The sequence below is a fragment of the Ursus arctos genome, unplaced genomic scaffold (genome assembly GCF_023065955.2).
Source record: "Ursus arctos isolate Adak ecotype North America unplaced genomic scaffold, UrsArc2.0 scaffold_17, whole genome shotgun sequence".
Classification (NCBI taxonomy): domain Eukaryota; kingdom Metazoa; phylum Chordata; class Mammalia; order Carnivora; family Ursidae; genus Ursus; species Ursus arctos.
In genome coordinates, this window is record NW_026622841.1 from 38,515,535 (window position 1) to 38,535,717 (window position 20,183).

Sequence of the window (20,183 nt, forward strand, 5' to 3'; positions counted from 1 at the left end):
TTTCTCTGTCAAATAAATAAATAAAATCTTTAAAATAAATAAGTAAACAAATATTTACCCAGAAACACTCAACAAGTGACAGTCTTCAAGAGCTGTTTTTCCCCCCTCTTTAGAAGATGCCATTTTGGAGAGCAATCATGGAAAGACTTTATATTGCATAAAATTCTATAAATAGAAGGTTTGAGTCCCAGACTGCCCCAGTCTACACACGGAATTACAAGCCATTATCAAAACTGCAGGACCACGACTCTTCTGAAACCATTTATGCAGCAGTATCCTACCTGGGGATCCAGAACCCAGGGATTAGTATCCCCCCTCACCTTCAGTAACAGGAAAAAACTATGTTCAGTCTTGCTTGGTTGTTGACATTAGAGCAGTTCCTGAGGTTCATGAGAAGAAAATCATAAAAGGAACTAGGTTGTGAGCCACTGTTTTAAATGCAGTATTATTGCCAGATTGGTGAAAAGTTTGTGGACCATGGTGATAGACAGGGACGCCCCAGAGCCCCTGAGAAACTAGGAGCAGGGATTTGCTGTCAGATGGGCTGATAGCATGCTCGCTGTGCAAGGCTGAAAGTCCATCAGAAATAAAGTTCCTTCAGTGGAACGAGGTGTGTCGTTGGTGTTTGGGAAGAATATGACTTACAGGGTGAATTTAATGCCACATTTGATTGGACCTAGTCCAGTAGGTGCTTGGGAAAACGGACTGAGCTATACAGCAGTGAGTCAGAGTATCCAATCTGCCTCAGACAGGCTGAACAACTGATGAGAAAATGTGAAGAAATGCCAAGCATCCCAGGAGTCTTCATTTCCCCATCTCAGTGGCATTTAACTAGAAGCAGGGAGAGAAGTGATCTGCCACCCTATGTGGGAGATAATTAGAGGCATGTAACATCACATTAAGGCCATGAATTTGAGGGGTGCCTGGGTGGCTCCGTTGGCTAAGCATCCAACTCTTGATCTCAGCTCAGGTTTTGATCTCAAAGAAGTGAGTTCAAGCCCTGCATTGGGCGCCATGCTGGGTGTGAAGACTACTTTAAAAAAAAAAAAAAAAAAACAGAGCCATGGATTTGAATCCTCCTCACTCCACCACATAGTAGCTTCGTACCTTTGGCAAAATACTTAACCTCCCTGAGTCAGTTCCTGGGGGGAGAATAACAGCTTCTTCATTGCGTTGTTGTACGGTACAAAGTACTTGGCACTGTTCCCTGGCACTTACTTGGTAAGCGTTCGATAAATAGTAGCCGTAACTTAATAGGAGACAGATTCCAATTTAGGGTCAGATGGAAAATGATTTTTCGGAGGTTTTTTCCTTCAGTCCTTTCTTAATGAAGGAATAAGGCCTCTTCAAAGAGTCAAGGAAGCTGATGGGAACACGCACTTCTCCCTCCAACTGTCAGCCCAGCACCCAGGCAGGGGCCCTTCATCCCCACATTCCAAAAGCATGTGTGATAGTTTCATTTTACTGCTCTCTGAGATATTACAAAAACCTAATTGGGTTTAAAAATAACAAAACATTCTTTTCATCTGACTTTTAAAATATCCATTTGATAAGCTAGGTGTTCATGTTATAGTTCCCGGCTGCAGAGCCAGATTTGTACTCACCAAAGAGGCACAGAAATGCTCAGCGTCCTGGACCCCAGTAATGTGGGGCCTTTCCTGGGGGCAGTTGGGGGTTTTGAGGAGCTTCAGAGTACCTGTGAAAAAGCCACAGGAGACTCTAAGGCTGCAAACACATGTCAGGAAACTGGAATTCCCAGACAAACCTGTATAGAAATGTGAAGACTAACAAGTTGCCAGGACGTCTGGTGGCTCAGTCGGTGAAACATCCGTCATCGGCTCAGGTCATGATTCCAGGGTCCTGGGATCGAGCTCCGCATCGGGCTTCTTGCCTGGCAGGGAGCCTGCTTCTCCCTCTGCCTCTGCTGCTCCCCCCTGTTCACGCTCTCCCTCCCTCTCTCTCTCTGACAAATAAATAATAAATAAATAAATCTTAAAAAAAAAAAAAAAAAAAAAAACGACTGACAAGTTGCCTTGGCAAATTCTGTTCCTCAGCATGGCTAGGTCATGGTGTCACCACCTGGAGGTATCCACCCTACAGAATTAGGGACCTCACATGACTACCAAAGTTAGGAAAAAGCTATAAAAAGATGTTTGTTCATAAACTAAGGGAAGTGGCTATGAGAACTGATTTGACTGTGAGTTTTTACTTTATTTTGTCTTTGGGCTTCTGCCCTGTACCAAATGTTAATGTTAGAAAAGGCATTAAAAGACAGATTTTCTTAAATAAATATGACATATTAATATTCAGGTTTAGGTACTAAAAAGATTAATCTGGAAGTGACTATTTATTTTTCAAAGTAATTGGCTCTACAAAAAGATTCACTCAGGATTCCGCTAATTAATGAGGTCTCCTAAGGCATTTGACATTTAATTAATTTTAATTACGACTTTTGAGGAGTACTCTGAGAGCAAGCCATACCTACGTTCCCATTTGTTAATTGAAATAAGGACTAAATTATTACTGTGTTTTGGTAATTTGAAACTAATTGCCTCTGGTTTCATGTAGGTTATTTGTTTTTCAGTGAAACCTTCTAAACCAAGAAATGTTTTTCTCCTGTATCCATTTGAAACTCTCAATGATGAGAATGCTAATAATTATAATATTCTGTGGGATAGCTCTTGTTTCAAATCTGCACTCTTGAGTACCATTTGCACAAAATCACATTAATGTGAAGGTTATATACTATTTAAATATATCTATCACGTATTATACTCCTTGCTCAGAAGAGAGCTTTATTCTCTGCCCCAATAGCGTATTCCTTCTTCTGAGTCCATTGAAGCACCCTAGAATTTAAACAAGTATTCTTTTCAGAACCACTTGCCCTTCTTGCCTCCCAGTGAGTGGCCTCCGCCTTGCCTCCTGCGCCCGAGGCTTGGAGACTGGAGGTCATTTCAAACCCAGGTCTCTCTTTAGGTCCTTATCGTCAGTGTATAAAACTGGAAGAAGAAGAAAAAAAATAAGCATTCATCTAAGAATCAGGATTTTGAGTGTAAATCACATTTGCCCTTGCGTAATTAATCACATAGAGTTTCATTTATTGCTATTTTGTCATTATAAACTTTCATTTGTGTTTGGCTGAAAATATCCTGATGGGTATGTGACAGGGTTATGAACTCTTTGTATAAAAGCCTCTTTATAAATAAGATTTCTTAAGGCTGTAATGATTTTGTTATCTGGGAGAGGGAGTGTGGGAAGCAATATAAAATCCAGGGCAGAGGGCATGCAGTGAAGGCAAAGTTGCAAAGTTCAGGGAAGCATGGTTACAAAACTCCTTTCTTTCGATTGCTGACAATATCCTGAAGTCGGCTTTTTAGAGAAGAAAACTCACAGTGCAGGTGAGTCCAGTCATAGATCAAGCTCACTTAAAGTATCTGTATATTTTCTGAATCATTGTCAACAAAGAAACAAAATGATCTTCACTCTGCCTAAGTGATGCCGAAATCTCTTCGGCGACTGCCCACAATTCTAAGCAGCATGATCTTTGAGACAGAAGATTTTCACCCACGGGCGTGTGATGGTACATGTTAAACCACAGACAAGGGAAGTGTATGGCCTTGTCAGCAGGTGTCTCCAGATCCATCGCCATGGATTTAGAAGTTGAGTACACTGCGATAAAATTGATTTTTTCCCCAAAAAAGATGGCTACACAAAAGATGTCACAGTAAGTGTTCCATTTTCTTTTCTTAAGCGGTCCAGTGGTCCTATGGTCTAGTTAGTGAAAGGGTATAAAAAGTGTTATTTCTTCCATAGAAGACAAGTAGAATTCCAAGAAATGAAAACTTGCCAAGAAATACTATACCAAAACCCCCATCCCTACACTGTGCTGTTTCATAAACACTTGATGTGTCTTTGGTTTCTTGTATTCTTTTAATCCCTAGGAAGTGTCAGAAAAACTTAATGTCACAGGAGAAAGAAATTAGATCCGAGCTAATGTATATAAAATGGTCCAATTGTGTGTAACAAATGTTACATATAATAAACATACATTAACAAATACATGTAACCTTGTTTTCCAACCACGCAATAATGAGCTTTGTGCTTTGAACAAATTCTCATGCATTACTTTTAACATGTGGCTATTTAGGGAGAAGATCTTCTTGTCCATTTTTCATAAATTATTGGTCCTTTACACTGTGCTCAGTTCCCTCCCAGCCACACAGAGTTGGAGCTGGAGGGAGTGGAGAGGGGAAAGGAAGGTTAAATGCTATTCCCAGAGTCAGGAAAGCAAGTTAAATTTTGTGGACAGTATTCTGAAAATAAAATAGTCCCATTCTATGACGTGTTTGATTTTGACCAAAGATTGGGGTTGGGTTTTGACTTTGTTGACCACGCCTTCACTTAAAAACACAAAGCTTTCCAAAGTCATTCATTCTGTTGGCGGTGTGTGCCATCTTTACTCTTGCTGTTAGACAATAAGTTGCCACTAATTTCTTTTCTAGCTTTACAGTGGCCAGTGGTGGAATGGCCAAGGCAGAAAGCAATGGAAAAATGTCTGTTCTCCTCTGTCTCCTTACATGAAGGGAAAGCATAGGTCCTGGGAGTCAGTAAGCACTCAACCTCCGGGTTATTATGTGTGTGCGTGTGCATACCCAGGCACATTTTCCCCCCCAAGCTTAGGGGAAAAAAAAGCCATTCCTTCTTCAATCCACTGTCCCTTTCTAATAACTGCCTCTTCCCTTCCTTTCTGGTCAGTATTCTTGAAAAGAGTGATGTGCCCTCCCAGCTCCACCCTCACCTCCTGTTCTGCCTTTGACTCACTGGAATCTGTCTTCCAAGCTTTTTTCTTTTACTTTTTTTTCATTCTGACTTCTTTTGCTAAGATCCCCAGTGACCTGCTAACTCTCACATATCTTCCAGACCTTTCCTGACTTCCTGACATCCTTCCATCCTTACACTGCCATTCTCCTGCTGTCCTCCCCTCCCTTCACTTATTTGACACCATTTGGCAGGATTCTGTTCTGGGAGTGGTAAGATCTAGTCATTTGTTTCCTCCTTCTTTGTCTCGTCTTCTGCCCATTCCTTAGGTGTTCGGCCTTCTTTGCTTCTCATCTGAGAGCCCAAGGCCCCCATCATGCAGATTCTGTCGGTCGAACGTCCAGCTCAAGCTCAGTGTTTTCAAAACTTAACTCATTGGTTTCTCCCAAGCTCCATTCTTCCTTCTAAGTTTCTGTCTGATAAATAGCACCAGTATTGCTTCATCTTTGAAGCCCCAAGACCCAAGCATCACACTGGTGGGTTTTTTCAGACTCGGTACCTTTTGCACACTCATAATTCCTTCTTCCTAAAGACCTTCTCAGTACAATTTCCTATGACTTTGTTCTTCTATCACCTTGAATAAATTAATGGTGCTCCTACTAACTTTTGTCTTACTTCTGTTATTAGAGGGCCAGTCTGTTTCTTGATTATATGTTTGTCTCTCTTCTTCCCAACTAATTCCATGAGCTTACTCATTTTTGTACACTTAACACTAGCTCAGTGAGCATGTGATAGGCATTCAACATACATGTGAACAAATCAATAGCAAAATGGAATTAATGTAGTGTGTAGGAAACGGGAAAGGGATGGCCACATGTTCTTCAGACATTTAGGGACAGTGGAAGTAGATAGTGGCTCTGATCTCAGCCCTTAGCCCCTAGACACCTTTTACAGCTTACTTCAAACCCTATTAAATTGTGTCAGTGTGTTAGATGACAGTCACGTGAATAGGCCTCGTAGACTAAAGAAAGGTGACTAGAGAGTGTCCTAGAAAGAGCAGAACTCACCATTTCCACCTGTCAGTAAATTACCTTTATATTTAGCCCTGGGTTAGCAGTCTGCTGCATGAATGCTAAGGACAGTTGTCTTAATCCTGAGTAGTGGTATCTTACATTGGAGAAGAATTTAATCATTGAGCATTTTATGAAAAGGAAGACCCTGCCAGGAAGGAGCAAGGATGAGATCTTTGTACTAGAAGTGTAACTGCTGGAAGGAAAAGTTTTATTTATTTATTTGTTTATTTATTTATTTATCTGTTTATTTTTAGAGGGAGATTGTGTGCATGCGTCTGAGCGGGGGGAGGGGCAGAGGGAGAGAGAGAGAATCTCAAGCAGACTCCCCGCTGAGCGCAGAGCCCAACTCAGGGTCGATCCCATGACCCTGAGATCATGACCTGAGCCTAAATCAAGAGTCAGACGCTCAACCAGCTGAACCACCCAGATGCCCTGGAAAGAAAAGCTTAGACTGGAGACTTCATGAAGCAAGGCTCTGGGGACAGCAGGGAGCCAGCTCTCCCTGCTGCCACCTGAGTCCGTGTTGTGCTCATTGACCCTGTCCAAACCAGCAGATGCCAGGAGCTTCTCTGCAAACACCCAAATTACTCACCAGAAATGATCAACCAGTAGCAAAGGTCGTGTATAATCTGCGATAGACAGTAACACCTGTCTCAAAACAGTGCCAGTCCCTCGCCTGGGACCAGTGTTGGAGGTTTATTCCTGATAATCCGCAGGTACCTCACCCTCCCTGTGCTGCCATACGTGCTGCGTTGGAGAGGAAGAGGACTCTAGTCCACCAGCCGTGGTGTATTCTGTAATATCCTCATTTAGAATAGTAATTATTCGGGGGGGGGCTGACATTTCCCAATTTAGAAATACGTCATTGTCACTTTCACACTCCTGCTATGTCCAGTGTGGTGGTGGTAGAGTTGAGGTCGGTCTTAGGGCCAGGTCTGCTGGTGCATTTTTTTCTCTACACTGACGCTAATATGAGGACGCACCAAAAATTAACATCCAGCCCAAATGACTTATCAATAACAATTTCCACATAAAAATATAAAAGGCATTCTTCTAGTATACATTTTGAAATAAAAGTACCTTTTTGTTGTATTTTTGTGTGACATCTGTTAACCTCTACCTAGCATTCTGTGGGACATATTTGTACCCAAGGTGACGAATCCCCAAACTCTGTCATCCACAGGGTACCAATAACAACGATGACAGTCCCTACCATTTTCACTTGTAGGCTAATTGACTATACATGGAAAGTAAGTAAATATAAACAGTGTGAGCTGAGTTCAGAAGCAGTGACACGTACTGGTGGCCACGTGCAGCGGCCCCAGACTGAGCATGTAATGTTTGGGACTGGGCCTTGGGAAATGGCATTTTGGAAGAGACAGGCAGTAATGACCACAGCAGAGAGGAGCAGACAAGGACAGGTGTGTCTAGGTGACCGTGAATCTGCCTCTTTGGGTGGACCTGTGTGTTCATATAGAGGAATGGTGGGAGAAGTAACTAGAAAGAAGAAATAAGATGGATAATTTCTGTGGCTACCAGATATAGCTAGAAAGACTGCAGAAGGCTTCAGTGGGAAGCAGGGGAGGCTGGACTTTACCCAACAATCAAAGGGTGCCACTGGAGATGGGAAATAACGTGATGAAAGCCACATGCTGGGACTTTTAGAAGGAATCCACTGAAAATGTAGCACTTGAAAGTGAAATTGAGTATGAGGGAAACTGGAAGCAGGGTGATTGGCCATCCAGTCTTGTAAATTGCCTTCTATTGTCAGATAAAATTCATTTCAAATAGAACTACACTCCTCTTGGATATACATGTCCCATGTTGAATCCAGTCAAGAAGCAAAGTAGATCAATTACTGTTAGGGTGGAGGAGGTAGGAAGTGAAATGGCACAACAAACCCTCACTATTTGTACTTCTGGATCCCAAAATGTATGTATTTCACCAAAGCATGTCGTTTTTCCCATAAACTGCATATGACTTCGTTTGAGAATCTGTGGCAACAAGTGGAAAGTAACAAGTTGAAGGGCGCCTGGCTGGCTCAGTCAGCCGAGCACGCGACTCTTGGTCTCGGGGTTGTGAGTTAGAGCCCCACATTGGGTGTAGGGATGATTTTAAAAAAAATAAAATCTTTCAAGTAGAAAGAAAGGAAGTAACAAGTTGGAAGTAGTAGGTAGAGAGCACCTGCTTCGAGGAGCACAGGCCGGCCCTGTTGTGCCTCGACAAAATTACCTGAATTCTTGTCATGGACCAGGTCCTTTGAAAGTCATTTTTTTGTTTTGTTTTTCAACTACCTTTTCTCCAAAATGGATTTCAAATCAGCCTAATTCCTTGCCACTGAACTCACAATGACACCCAAACAGGCCTCTTGTCACAATGGAAGAGAACGTTTCTCTGGCCTTCGAATAGCATCTCTTCACTGACACCACCCCATCCTTTAAGAGCAAGAACCACGCACACACACACGTGCACACACTCTTAGCCCTTGCAGGAGTCCTGTGGCCACCCCAAACACTTCCTGTATCTCCGATACAGTCTAGGGTTTAGCTATAAACACTCCGGTTAGCCGTGGCTCACCTCCCCGGGCCCTGTCCCCTACAAATGCTTCTTTTCACTTCTTCCTCCCCACTCCTCCTCTCATGTGGGAAACCTATTGGAAAGCTCTTCAGGACTGCACAGCGACGGAAGTAGGTGACAGAACCAGCTCTAAGTGACCTTGAGTGCCTGGAGTTACTTATAAGAACAGGAAGAGGGGACTTCCCATAGGTCAAATTCAAGTACGGGTGGCTGCTTTTCTGTGTTCTAAGACCTAAGTCAGTCAGTTACTTTAAATTAAAATGCGTATTGTCATGGACATCTCAGCATATCATAATTGACATCTAGGTAAGTGAGCCCTAATGAAACGTCACAGTTAATGACTACTCCCAGAACTTAGACATTTCTAAATCAAATTCAGCATGAACTATGTTTTCCCCGTGCTCTTCTCTAACTCGGTATTGAGAAGGGACTGTTTATTTTAAAAATTAAAGAGTTATGGGACAGGCTCCTTATCTTATGTTTTCCATGATTCCTGTTACCGTAAGCATACACAAAATCAGGCACATGTAAAGTAACACCCATGCATCCTAGACTCTATAGATACTCCCTGAGAAAGAAAAGAAAGGTAGTTGGCTCCTGTTCAAATCACTAACAAGACGGAAGCTGACTCACTGTCTTGGTTACTTATTTTGTAACCAGTATTACTCCTGAAAGCCAGCCAGTGGGGTAACCCAGCCCGAGCCTTTCAGTGTCTTAGTTGGTTCTCGGCTCCTTAAGGAAAGGAGACCCTCCAGGGGTGCAGGAGTCGTCCCACCAACGCCCCCCCCCCCGCCGCCCCGGGCCAGCTGAAGGGTCCTCTCTCTTCCTTATCCAAACCCATGTCCTCCCAGATTTTCTTTCTGTAGTCATCCACCTCCTTTTTAAAAACTCAAAAGGGTAATAAAGCCTACAGCTATTGGAGAAGAGAATCTGCTGCTCAGAATACTTCGTTTCGGACTAAAGAGCTTTTCCAAATGAAAAACGATCGCCGGTGGGTCCCAGTAACCTGGGCTGTGGGTCCTGCGGGTGGGAGCGAGGATCCTCCGCGCTAGGAAGAAATGCAACAGATGAGACTTTCTAAATTGCTTCCATGTCACTTAGAACTGAGGTCTGCGTGGTCATGTGACTTTTCCTAACATCTGGTTTTTTCTGGCAAGCGACTCAGGTCTTGGAAGCCAGTTAGAGGCCCAGTGTGCCTTGTTGGTGGTGGAAGATGCAATGTCACGGGAACCTATTTTACTCGGTCTTAAGTAAACCCAATACCAAAGCTAATGGAAGCTTGCTGTTTCATTGTCCTCATTACCCCAGAGCTGCTGGGACAGAAAGAAATTGAAGGCAAAGGCGAAAAAATTGCTGGGAACACAGCCTAAAAGCAAGCAAGGACGTTTTTGACGAAGTCAGAATTGGCTGTTTTTACCTGTGTGGCTTAGGGTAGACCAGCAGCACCGGGTATAAACTGCCCCCTGCTGCCTGACACAGAGAAGTACATTTAAAAATGTCAGCTTCATTAAAAGAACCCTGTTCTCGAATGCCTTTGTGAATGGCAAAGAAACGGCAGGGGGCGGGGGGGGGTGGTAACAGCCCACAGACTCACGCAAGCCATGGACATCACAGGTCACCTAATCCTCTCCAAGGTGAAGCTGAAGGAAGTTAGAGGCAGCTCTCATGACAAGTGCTGTGTTTGGGGTTTGGAAGTCGGCCTCCCTACCCCATCTGCAGCCTTGTTCCAGTGGCACCAGTGGCACCCGGGAGCTGGTTAGAAATGCAGGTTCCCGGGCCCTAGGTCTGCCGGGTCAGAGTCTACACATCGACAAGACCCCCGGGTGATTCACAAGCGCACTTAGGAGTGAGGATCCCTGCATATAACTTCAGAAGGAGAAGAGCCTCCAGTCCCTAAGGTCTGGATCACACTGAATTCGGTTTGAACAGGGAATAAACACAACCCAATAGAAGAGTTTGACCCTCTGTTAAGATCATGATTGCCTTCGTCCTTATCTTCTTAATACTTCGTTTTATACAGCTCACATATCACGAGCCCTTTAACTCGCTGTCGTGCACGTTACTGGCTGTGACTGGCATTGGCCAAGCAGTCCCCTTGAAAATCCGTCTGTCCCGGCAAGTCCGCGACAGGCGTGGGTTTGATCTCGGGCAACATCTGTGTTTATCATCCTCCTTGGGCGCTGCAGTCTTCTCTCTCCCTCCCTCACCCCCCTGCTGTTACTGTTTAAGAGTAGCAACTTGACCCGTTGTCAGTCTGTTGCTAACCCAGAGTGTTCTTTTCTGCGCCAGGTCAGGGAAGAGTGCCGGCTCCTGAACGCCCCTCCTGTTCCACCCCGAAGCGCAAAGCCTTTGTCCACAAGCCCCTCGGTCCCTCCTCGTACAGCCAAGCCAGCGCGGCAGCAGACTCGCTCTCCCAGCCCCACCTTGTCCTACTATTCTTCAGGGCTGCACGACATGTAAGTCTTGAACGCCAGGGCACGTGTCTTCTTGTCGGCCAGCTCACCGGTTCTTGAGAACAGTGTCAAGGTAGCTGTAGCCTAGGCAGGAGGGGGGAGAGGAAACGTTCTTTAAACACAGAAGAATTTCACTAGAAAAGCATGATGGGGCCCCTGTTGGTTTCAGGTTAGGCTGGAAGAGCCAGGGTCCTAGGAAGAAAAGAAACCAGTCTTCATGAGAAACTCAGCCATAAAGGCCAACTGGATTCTCTTTAAAGGAAGCCATGGAGTGCCACCGGTTCTCACAAACCAACATCTCATTCTTTCCACTCCGACTTCTGCACAAGCACACAGACAGTACCTTCCGCTGGGACCTAGAGTTGAAAGGGTCCTGTTGGCTGTGCTCTGCCTTTCCACCCAGTACGGGAATCCCTTCTTGACCACTGTGGTCTGGTAGCCGTTCGCTTCTGTCTGGATCCTTCCAGTGCTGTGAGCTCCTTCTTTTGCCGGCGGCTCATTCCATCGTTGGCAAACGCCAATGATTTTTGGTAATCTTTCACTATACCCAGTTGAAATCTATCTCCGTGTAACTTTCAGCTGTCTTACATCTAGGAAAACAAAAAAATAGATCCTCCCTGCTTCTCTTTGTCAGCCTGTGAACAATTTGAAGTCAGCTAAGATGTAAGTCTTCTCTTCTCCAAAGAGATCGCCTCAGCTCTGTCACCTGTTTCCCCTGGCATCAATGCCTGGTCCCTCATCAGCCTGGTCACCCCACCTCCGAGCACACCCAGGCTTCCCTGTCACTCTTAAAATATGGTCCCCCAGCTGAAGGCACCACTCCACGTAGGGTCTTCACCATTGAAAATAGCTTTCTTTTGCGGTTATTTTTTGTTCTCTGGACGTTTAAATCCTTATGCTAGTTTCATTCAGTTGAACAGAAGCCAAGGCAAGCATTGTGTTTGACGCATTTCTTCTCACCTCAGACTTTTGGATGGAAATAGAGTCACAGGTGCGGGTGCTGCAGTCTTGTCACATGGCACAAGGACGACAGGCACGAGGCCCCCATTTGCAGCCCTCCCGCCACCTTTTCCTGCTGCAGACGTGACTCACCATTCACATGACCTGTTGGTGATGAGCCTAACCATGGCTTAAGAATTTTTCTCACCGTAAATATCCAGGCACCCACTCACAGTGATTTTCTCGTTAGTTTAAAAAAAAAAATTATATATTTGCCACCTCTACTACAACCTTTTAAATCATAATTCACATATGTGTCATTGTCAATGTATTTTACTAACTTAAAAACTTTTTTTAAAACCTGGTGAAGTTAGCAGGTATTTTATCGAATTCATGATAAGAAATACTGCCATTTTTCTTCCTAACCTTCCTTTTCTATTCAGAAGTGACATCCGGGGGATAAGGGTCAGCTTGATATTTGGCTTTTACTTTTTTCTCACCTCCCTTTCTGTGTTTGCTTTTAAGCAGCGTTCCTAAGAGCGACACGTGTCCTTCCGAAAGCGCTCCTGTGTCCTGCTATCCCTGTACCCGCGTGAAAACTGATTCCGTGGACCTGAAGTCCCCAATGGGAAGTCCCTCTGCTGACACTCTCTCCTCCAGGCTCTCGTGGCCCAACCATTACTCGGGAGCGTCGGAGAGCCAGACCAGGAGTGACTGCCTGCTGGGTCCAAGCAGGAGTTACAGTTACCCCAGACAGAAGACACCAGGCACACCAAAGAGAAACTGCCCAGCACCCTTCGGTTTGGACGGCCACGAGCTCTCGGCCAGTCCCCCCGGCTCCGTCACTTCAGAATTCAGCGGCAGCGTCTCTGCCTGTCCCAAGTCAGCCAGCTACTCTGTGGAGAGCACAGACGAGAAAACACTGGCTCCTGGCCCAACAAAGCAGAGTATTTCGTGCCCTGCCTTACCCCCCAGGGCTCCAAAACCGGTGGAAGAGAAGGCCGCCTCGGACACTTCTCCTTTGCCTCTGAAAATTGATGGTGCTGAGGAAGACCCCAAGTCTGGGTCGCCGGACCTCTCTGAGGACCAGTACTTTGTGAAAAAGGGCATGCTGGACATCTTCTCCGTCGCCTACCCTTTCTCATCTCCGCTCCACCTCCAGCTGGCCCCCAGGTCCTGTGGCGACGGCTCCCCGTGGCAGCCGCCTGCTGACCTGTCGGGACTGTCTATCGAAGAAGTGTCCAAGTCGTTACGGTTTATTGGTTTGTCTGAAGATGTCATATCATTCTTCGTTACTGAAAAGATCGATGGCAATTTGCTCGTCCAGCTAACGGAAGAAATCCTCTCGGAGGATTTCAAATTGAGCAAACTGCAGGTGAAGAAAATAATGCAATTCATTAATGGCTGGAGGCCCAAAATATAGCCAAATAACCCCAGCTAGCATTGAACAAAACGGACAAGCGTGTGTGCTAGAAGGGGTGGGCTGGGACACAATTCCATGTTTTTTGCACTACAAACCTTCTCTGTAAATAGGGATAAGAGAAACTCTTACTATGCAGACTACGTTTTTGAATGGCGAACATGCTATTTTGTACATCAATAAAAATGCTGTACAGAACACTTAGAGGTGTGCCTTGTACGTCACTCAACACTCAACAGCTGCTAAAAGACAAAAGGCATGTTCAGAGAAGTAATTCTCACCCAAGTAGGTTTATGCGAGAAGGTATGATATTTATTACAAAATAGCCAAAGCTGAAAACCATAAGAATCAAAAAAACAAAAAAAAACAAAAAACTTTAAAAAAAAAAACCAGTTTTTGAGCAACAGTTCTTTCCTTTGGGGGAATCGACTTTAGACAATTAACTATTCTGTGCTCTGTCGTTTGGATTGCTCAGTGCTAATTGTTTTACTCTTGTGCCTGAAAATGTTAGTAATATGAAATGACACTTTACTGTTTGTTTTATGCTTGGTGGGGATCTTTTCATCAAAAGGCATTTTCCAAAAGTCGTGTGTTGATAGAGGATGTATGAAATAATACAAATCATGACCACAATAATTCATCTGTAACTGCTGCTAATTTTATTGAGCAGTGGGGGGGGAAAAAACCCAGAACATATGCATATATGTGTATATATGTATACACAATACAAACATATGTTTTAAACATCACTAGTCTGATATTTTAGATAACATCTGTTCACTTTCAAAGATCCATTGAGGTTTGGGGCCATTAACAAAGTTGATTCTCTTAGGAAGAGTGGACAGAATGATTCCAAAGATTCTCAGAACCCTTCCCCTCGAAGCTCAGTCTGACTCGGCTTCATCACTGCAAGCTTGGAAGAAATCAGCAGAGGGTTTGTATTAAAGAATTAAATTTGATCTTAAGCCCATGGGCGGTGGTTTGCATATAACACTTGGCATGCCGATGTCTGGGAAAATGGTAGTTTCTTGTCAGAGGGCAATTCATCTCCAGCTTGAGGGTCTTCTTTTCCTGGTGTCTAACAGCGAGAGGTCTGGAGAGCATTTCTCGGAGCGTGTTAGGTGGTCTCCACATGTTTGTGCTCCAGGAGAGCTCAGAAATCAGACTGACGACCTTCATCTTTTGAGTAATTTTTTTGTAAAGTATCAGTAAGTACACTTGTTTCGTTCATAAGCCTCTTCTTTCCTCTCTTCCAAAGAAACTACATTATCACCATACTTTTATTCCAAGAATTCCAGGACGTGATTCTGACGGGTTTTGCCAAATGTGATTAAATGTTCCAAAATATAATGGCCTCATCATCATTGTTGACTTTTTGAAGGAATGTAAATCTTAGAGAAGTGCTAGTTCTTCGAGCAAGCCGTCAGCCATAGCCCTGCCTCCCCCAGTCTGACTCTGGATGTGCGGACATCTGCGACTGAAGTCGGCCAACCAGCGGTCAATATGACTTGCAGGATTGGCTTCTATCTTTTTATCCACCTTCCTGCTCACCAGAATAAATAAACAAATGTAAAGACAAGATCCACGATCGCACAACAGGCAGTATGCACTATGGCTTTGTTTCTTGACGTTAAAGATGTTCTTAATCCATCTCCTGGTTTAGAATTGAGGTGAATTGATACCTCTTCTCATTTTCCATCCTAAATCTTTTTTTTTTTAAGGCATTTTTTCCCCCTTAACACATGTCCCAAAATGTAAATACTCTAGGTAAAATGTGTCCCATAAGGAGAGTATCCTGTACAATTTGTCAGACTGGTTAGTGCCCCTTCAGAAGTAACTGAAAAATCTATATGGAAGTGTCTGGTACTGCACTCACATGACATGAGACCCGTCAGTAATTTTCACGTTTAAAAAACATCCTTCTGTGTGAGCAAGCTTCCATAGCAGCATTAACCTCTCAGTGCTTTCTTCGAAAATAAAAACAGACAGGATGCAGTTGAAACACTGCATGTTTTTCTTTAGCACCTGACCCTTGGGCACAATTCTCAAATTCAGGTGGGAGGAGGCGTGGGTTCGGGTTTACTATGAAGGCTGCCCCACCTAAACAGCTGACTCCTTGTATGTTTCTCTTTTCTTTTTGTTTTTTCTTTTGCAAACACTTGACACAAATAGTTTCTGGGTTTTGTCCTGGCATGTTTCTATCAAGTTTGTATTGGTGGCAACATAGCGGCTACTTGGGGGCAGGCGCTATGGCCTTTGGGTCATGTATTCAAATTTGTTGAGCACCTTTTATTGCCAGGCACACTGCTGGTATGACTCGATAATGCTGAAAAAAAAGCCCTCTTGGAGCTCATAATGTTTATATTTAAAAATCACAGTTGCTGAGACTGCATATGTGTGAGTGAGAGAGATGTGAAATCTTCTGGGCAGTTCGATGTATGGAGAGTTAAGTGTGTTCTGTCTTTAAAGAAGCCACAGATGGGAGAAATGGCAGCCTCTATTAAAAGGGGTAGGAAAATCAACACCACGTGATCGTGAAAACTTGGAATATGTTGGAGGCAGAAAGTATCTCAGACTCCCACTGGCTGATGTTCTCTTTGACCGATTCGGAATGTTTTTAACCGTGATAACTATCTTCTGGCATCTCTAAAGGCATAGATAGATGTAGTTGTCGTTCCTGAGCTGAACACTTGTCCGCAGAGGACCTTGGCACCCTGACTAGACAAGGTACGCACAGGCAGAGAGAATCATGGCAAGAAACGCAGCGCGGAGGCCGGGAGGAACCAGCCTTTCCCTTCCAAGAGCTGCAGCTGCGCAGTGAGAAACCATGTAGAGAGATCCCCAGAAGCAGGACGTATTCTAACCAACCAGGTCAAGACTGAGCAGATCTGGCAGGTTCCTTCCAGTCAGTACGGTGACTGTGGGGCTCGGGGGAAAGTGTTTAAACAGGGCCCTTCTTGGGGTTTAAATTCATGGCCCCCATCAGAAAAGAAAATCAGCAATAAGCCAAACCAAGCAGCTAAGGTGTAGACTAGGGACCTAACTCATGCTGGAAGGGAGCACTCACGCACTCCCAGACCAATTCTTTCTCAGAATCTTGAAGTTGAGCTGCTCAACTTTATGAACTGTGAAATTTACATTTAGACTCTTTCACCCACACATACCATTCAAGTTTATGAAGTTGCAGCAAGCTGCCCATTCGACTAAATTGCTGTGTTTATTCTTGTCTCGTGTAGAAATAAAACAATCTTATGGGTAACTGTTATGACAATCCATTCCAACTGTTTTCAGACACATGCACAAGCACCCTCTGCTCACATTCCAGAACCACCTGCACACCATCCATCCAATTCCTTGAGAAGTTCAGGGGGTGGATGTGGATGGATAGAGGGTCCTTCATTTTCCAAACACTTTGTGTAACAAGTCACTACTCATCATGCCTAAAGAGCATAAAATTAACATTCTGAATAACAAACTGGAAAAACGGTTTTCCAAAGTACCTCGTGAACCATTGAAAGGAAATTTCAAGGTCAGTCCCCCAGGAAAGTTACATCTGCTGTTGGACACATGAGACTTTCAGAAACTATGACCATTCTGTCAATTCCCACTCTTGATCTAGTAATGTTAAGGCAATGGGCTGCTAGGGCAAGAAGAGTAAAATGCCCAGACTGCAAATGATGGAAAGTGGGATTTTTATGCTGTGGGGTTGTAATATTGTGGAATTCTCATGGCCCCTTCTTGCCAAGTCACATTGCAGTTTAGTCTTTAAAACTTGGTGTTTTAAAATTTATCTCATTGTGAAAACCAGAAACAAGGGGTAAACGTGATTTCAGTTAAAACTATGTACAAATATCTTCTGTAATTTTGCTGCTCTAATTTTTAGGCTATGAATTTTGTAATGAGCTTATCAGATTACAAATTTCCTTTGTTTACAATCTCATGTAGTCGGGCTCAGATAATTTCTTAGTTGTCAACCTCTTCTCCCATTTTCATATTAAGTTCCGTTTAAAATATTGTTTAAGCTAAGCCTAAAAATTGAACTCAATTAATTAAAAATTGGGGGAGTTTTCCTTGATTTAAATGGAAAGGGTATATTCTTTTCAAAGCATTTTGTAACCATCTTTATAGTTTCTTTGCTTGGAAAACTGGGGGTGTTAACTATCAGTTAACAGTTGTATTACTTTCCAGAGCATTATCTAATGGGCCCAATGTGTACCTCAAGATAAACATGGTATGTTATGTCTAAAAAAATTCATTGTTGATTTACATGGTTCCGAAATGTCTATAAATAAAGAAAATTTAAAAGTTGCTCCTCTTGCAATTCCTTAGTGAGTCGGACCTAGTGCATAGCTTTCTAGAATTCTCTTCCCCATCCTCATGAAGGAGATGAGAACGCATCTGAAGGGATTCTTAATGCTGCAAGCCCATTCGTTCCGTACTAAGAGACTGAAGACAATGGCTATCGAACAAAGAAGCAGCTGGGAACCAGGTCACTTGCTGGCATTCAAAGGAAACCCAGTACCTGTGTGGTCAGGAGTTAGAACAAAAGGAAATACAGATGAACTGCCGAGCTTGAAGAAAAAAGAGAAAGAGTCCATGTTTGTATGGGGGACAGAAACAATACACATTCCTCTCTCTGGGGCTTAGACACAGTTGAATTTATGTAATTACAGCCAGCATAAGTGGTGAGAGATGGTGGGGGTTACTGGAGAAAGTCTTGAGTCTTCGGCTTGCTGCGACATCCACCAGTGAGTTTTACAGAGAAGCTGGCAAATGACAAGTGGGGGTTGCTTGGGAGAGCCTCTATTTTACTCGAAATAGCATGAAATAGCCTCAGACCATTTTGTGGAGAGGCTTTAGGGGAGGGTCAAGGGGTTGAGAGGCTAAAAGGAACCCATGTCCTGGGCCCAACAGGAACCCCCACCACCACCCAGCTTCATAATCCACAGAATCTTCCTGACTCTTTTACTAGACAAAGCATTCTCAAATCATCTTCTATTTAAGCCTTCAATCCTCTGTCCGGTTTCACAGGGGATAAAGCTTGTAGCTAAATCCATAGGTGGCCACTTCCCTGGATTTTGGGGATATGCACTGGAGGAACGTGTAGGGTTGAGCCTGTAGGATGAGGTTAGCTAACACATGAAGGATCTATCTCAAAGTCCTAGGAGTACTTATATAGATGGACACTAGTACATATGACTCCCCCAAACTGAAAATTGCAAAGTAAATTTGAGTTTAGAAATAAGTGGGGTTAGAGTCAAATATCCTGACTTTAGAAAAAGCCGAATCATTGAAAAGAATGATTAACTACTGGATAAATTCTCATTTCACTGAAATGAATTTTCACTGAATAAATGATAAATTCTCATTTCACTGAAATGAATTTCCCCTGCTCCTCCTTGCTTAGCTGACTCATACACTTCCTTCTAGATTTACCAGTACCATCCCCCAAAGCTGATTAGGTTTCACTCTGTGCTGACGTAGCTTCCGTGCCCATCTCTGTCCCTTTGTAAGCTATAAGCTCTTCGTATCAGGGCTTATGTCTCCATTGTTGTGTCTTCAAAAGTAGATGCTACTTGGGGTTCTACTGAATGACAGCATGAATACCCCTCACATTCCTGCTGCCAGCCAGGCTTTGTGCCATCAAGATCAAGAAGGAAAAGGGGAAAAAGGCACAAATGAAACTTGTATTGATCATAAGACTTCTGAATAGACTTTTTAAAAGAGGGCAAGATATGATCTCGTTTAGAGTCCCAGATCATTTGCATCGTTTGCCAATGAATTAATTTCCTTCTAACAGTTTAATTAAGCCAATGACTTCAATCTTTAATGGATATAAAACAAACTAAAAAAGATCAGTGTGTGCCCACAGACTGAGTGAAATATTGGTTCTAAAAGACACAGGCAATTGAATAGTAGATATGGTAGAGTGACCTAAGCTACGGTTTATTTTAGGACTACCAGCAGTGACGGGTGAAAATAGTCAGGCACCTGGCTGGCTCAGTTGGTGAAATGTTTGACTCTCGATTTCAGTGTTGTGGATTCGAGCCCCACGTTGAGTGTAGAGATCCATCGAAAGAAAAGGAAGGAAGGAAGGAAGGAAGGAAGGAAGGAAGGAAGGAAAAGAAAAAGGAAGGAAGGGAGAGAGAAAGAAAGAAAATGGAGAGTTTCTGTGTCCAGAAGCACAACTGTGCAGGGCATAGAACCTTGAAAATGATCTGGTCCCATCTTTTAACTTCATTTATTTTAAGTAATCTCTACACTCAATATGGGGCTGAAACTCACGACCCCAAGATCAAGAGTTACAGGCTTTACTTTCTGAGCCAGCCAGACACCCCCAACCTCTTAACTTTATAGGAATGAAGCACAGGGAGGGTAAATGACTCCCCCAGACCACATATGGTTTGTGACAGAATCAGAGCTAGAAATAGTCTCCTGGTTCCCCATTCTGTATCCATTCTATTACAACATTGTCTCCCAATTTCCTCGACTTTCATTTTTTTTTAATAATATTTAATTTTTTCTTGGGGGCACCTGGTAGAGCATACAACTCTTGATCTCAGGGTCATGAGTTTGAGCTCCATGTTAGGCATAGAGATTACTTTTTTAAAAATTAATTTTTTTAGTGCAAAGAATTTCCTATCCTGGTCCTCCAACTTCTCTGTCTTCTAAGATCTTAAACTGATGCTACCCAGCCAATGCTAGCTGGAAATCAAGAAAAACCTCTCCTACTTATAAAATGGAGGCTTTGAGCATGTCTCCTGCTTCTTGATCAAAAGAGATGACTCCATGGAGATAGTGAGACAGGTATAAAGTGAAAAAACGTAAAAAGAAAAAGAAAAGAAAAGAATAAAAGAAAGTGAGAAAGAAAGAAAAAACAGAAAACAAACAACAACTTACACATGGTACACACACCTTTCATCCCATTGTATCCAGCCATGCCAGCGCCTAGGAAGAGTTTAC

The 20,183-nt window shown here is 43.4% G+C and overlaps 1 protein-coding gene across 3 annotated transcripts in view; it reads left to right on the forward strand.

The window, feature by feature from the left end:
• GAREM1 (GRB2 associated regulator of MAPK1 subtype 1) overlaps window positions 1-17,528 on the forward strand; it is a 196,546-nt gene extending 179,018 nt beyond the window's left edge. For 2 of the 3 annotated variants that reach the window (XM_026496161.4, XM_044382910.3), the window contains exons 5-6: window positions 10,698-10,864; window positions 12,326-17,528. In XM_026496161.4, the coding sequence (XP_026351946.2) occupies window positions 10,698-10,864; window positions 12,326-13,223 (1,065 nt within the window). In that variant the 3' untranslated portion in view covers window positions 13,224-17,528. The remainder of the gene's footprint in view (window positions 1-10,697; window positions 10,865-12,325) is intronic. The other variant, XM_026496162.4, reaches the window with a different exon arrangement.
• Window positions 17,529-20,183: the final 2,655 nt, after the last annotated feature.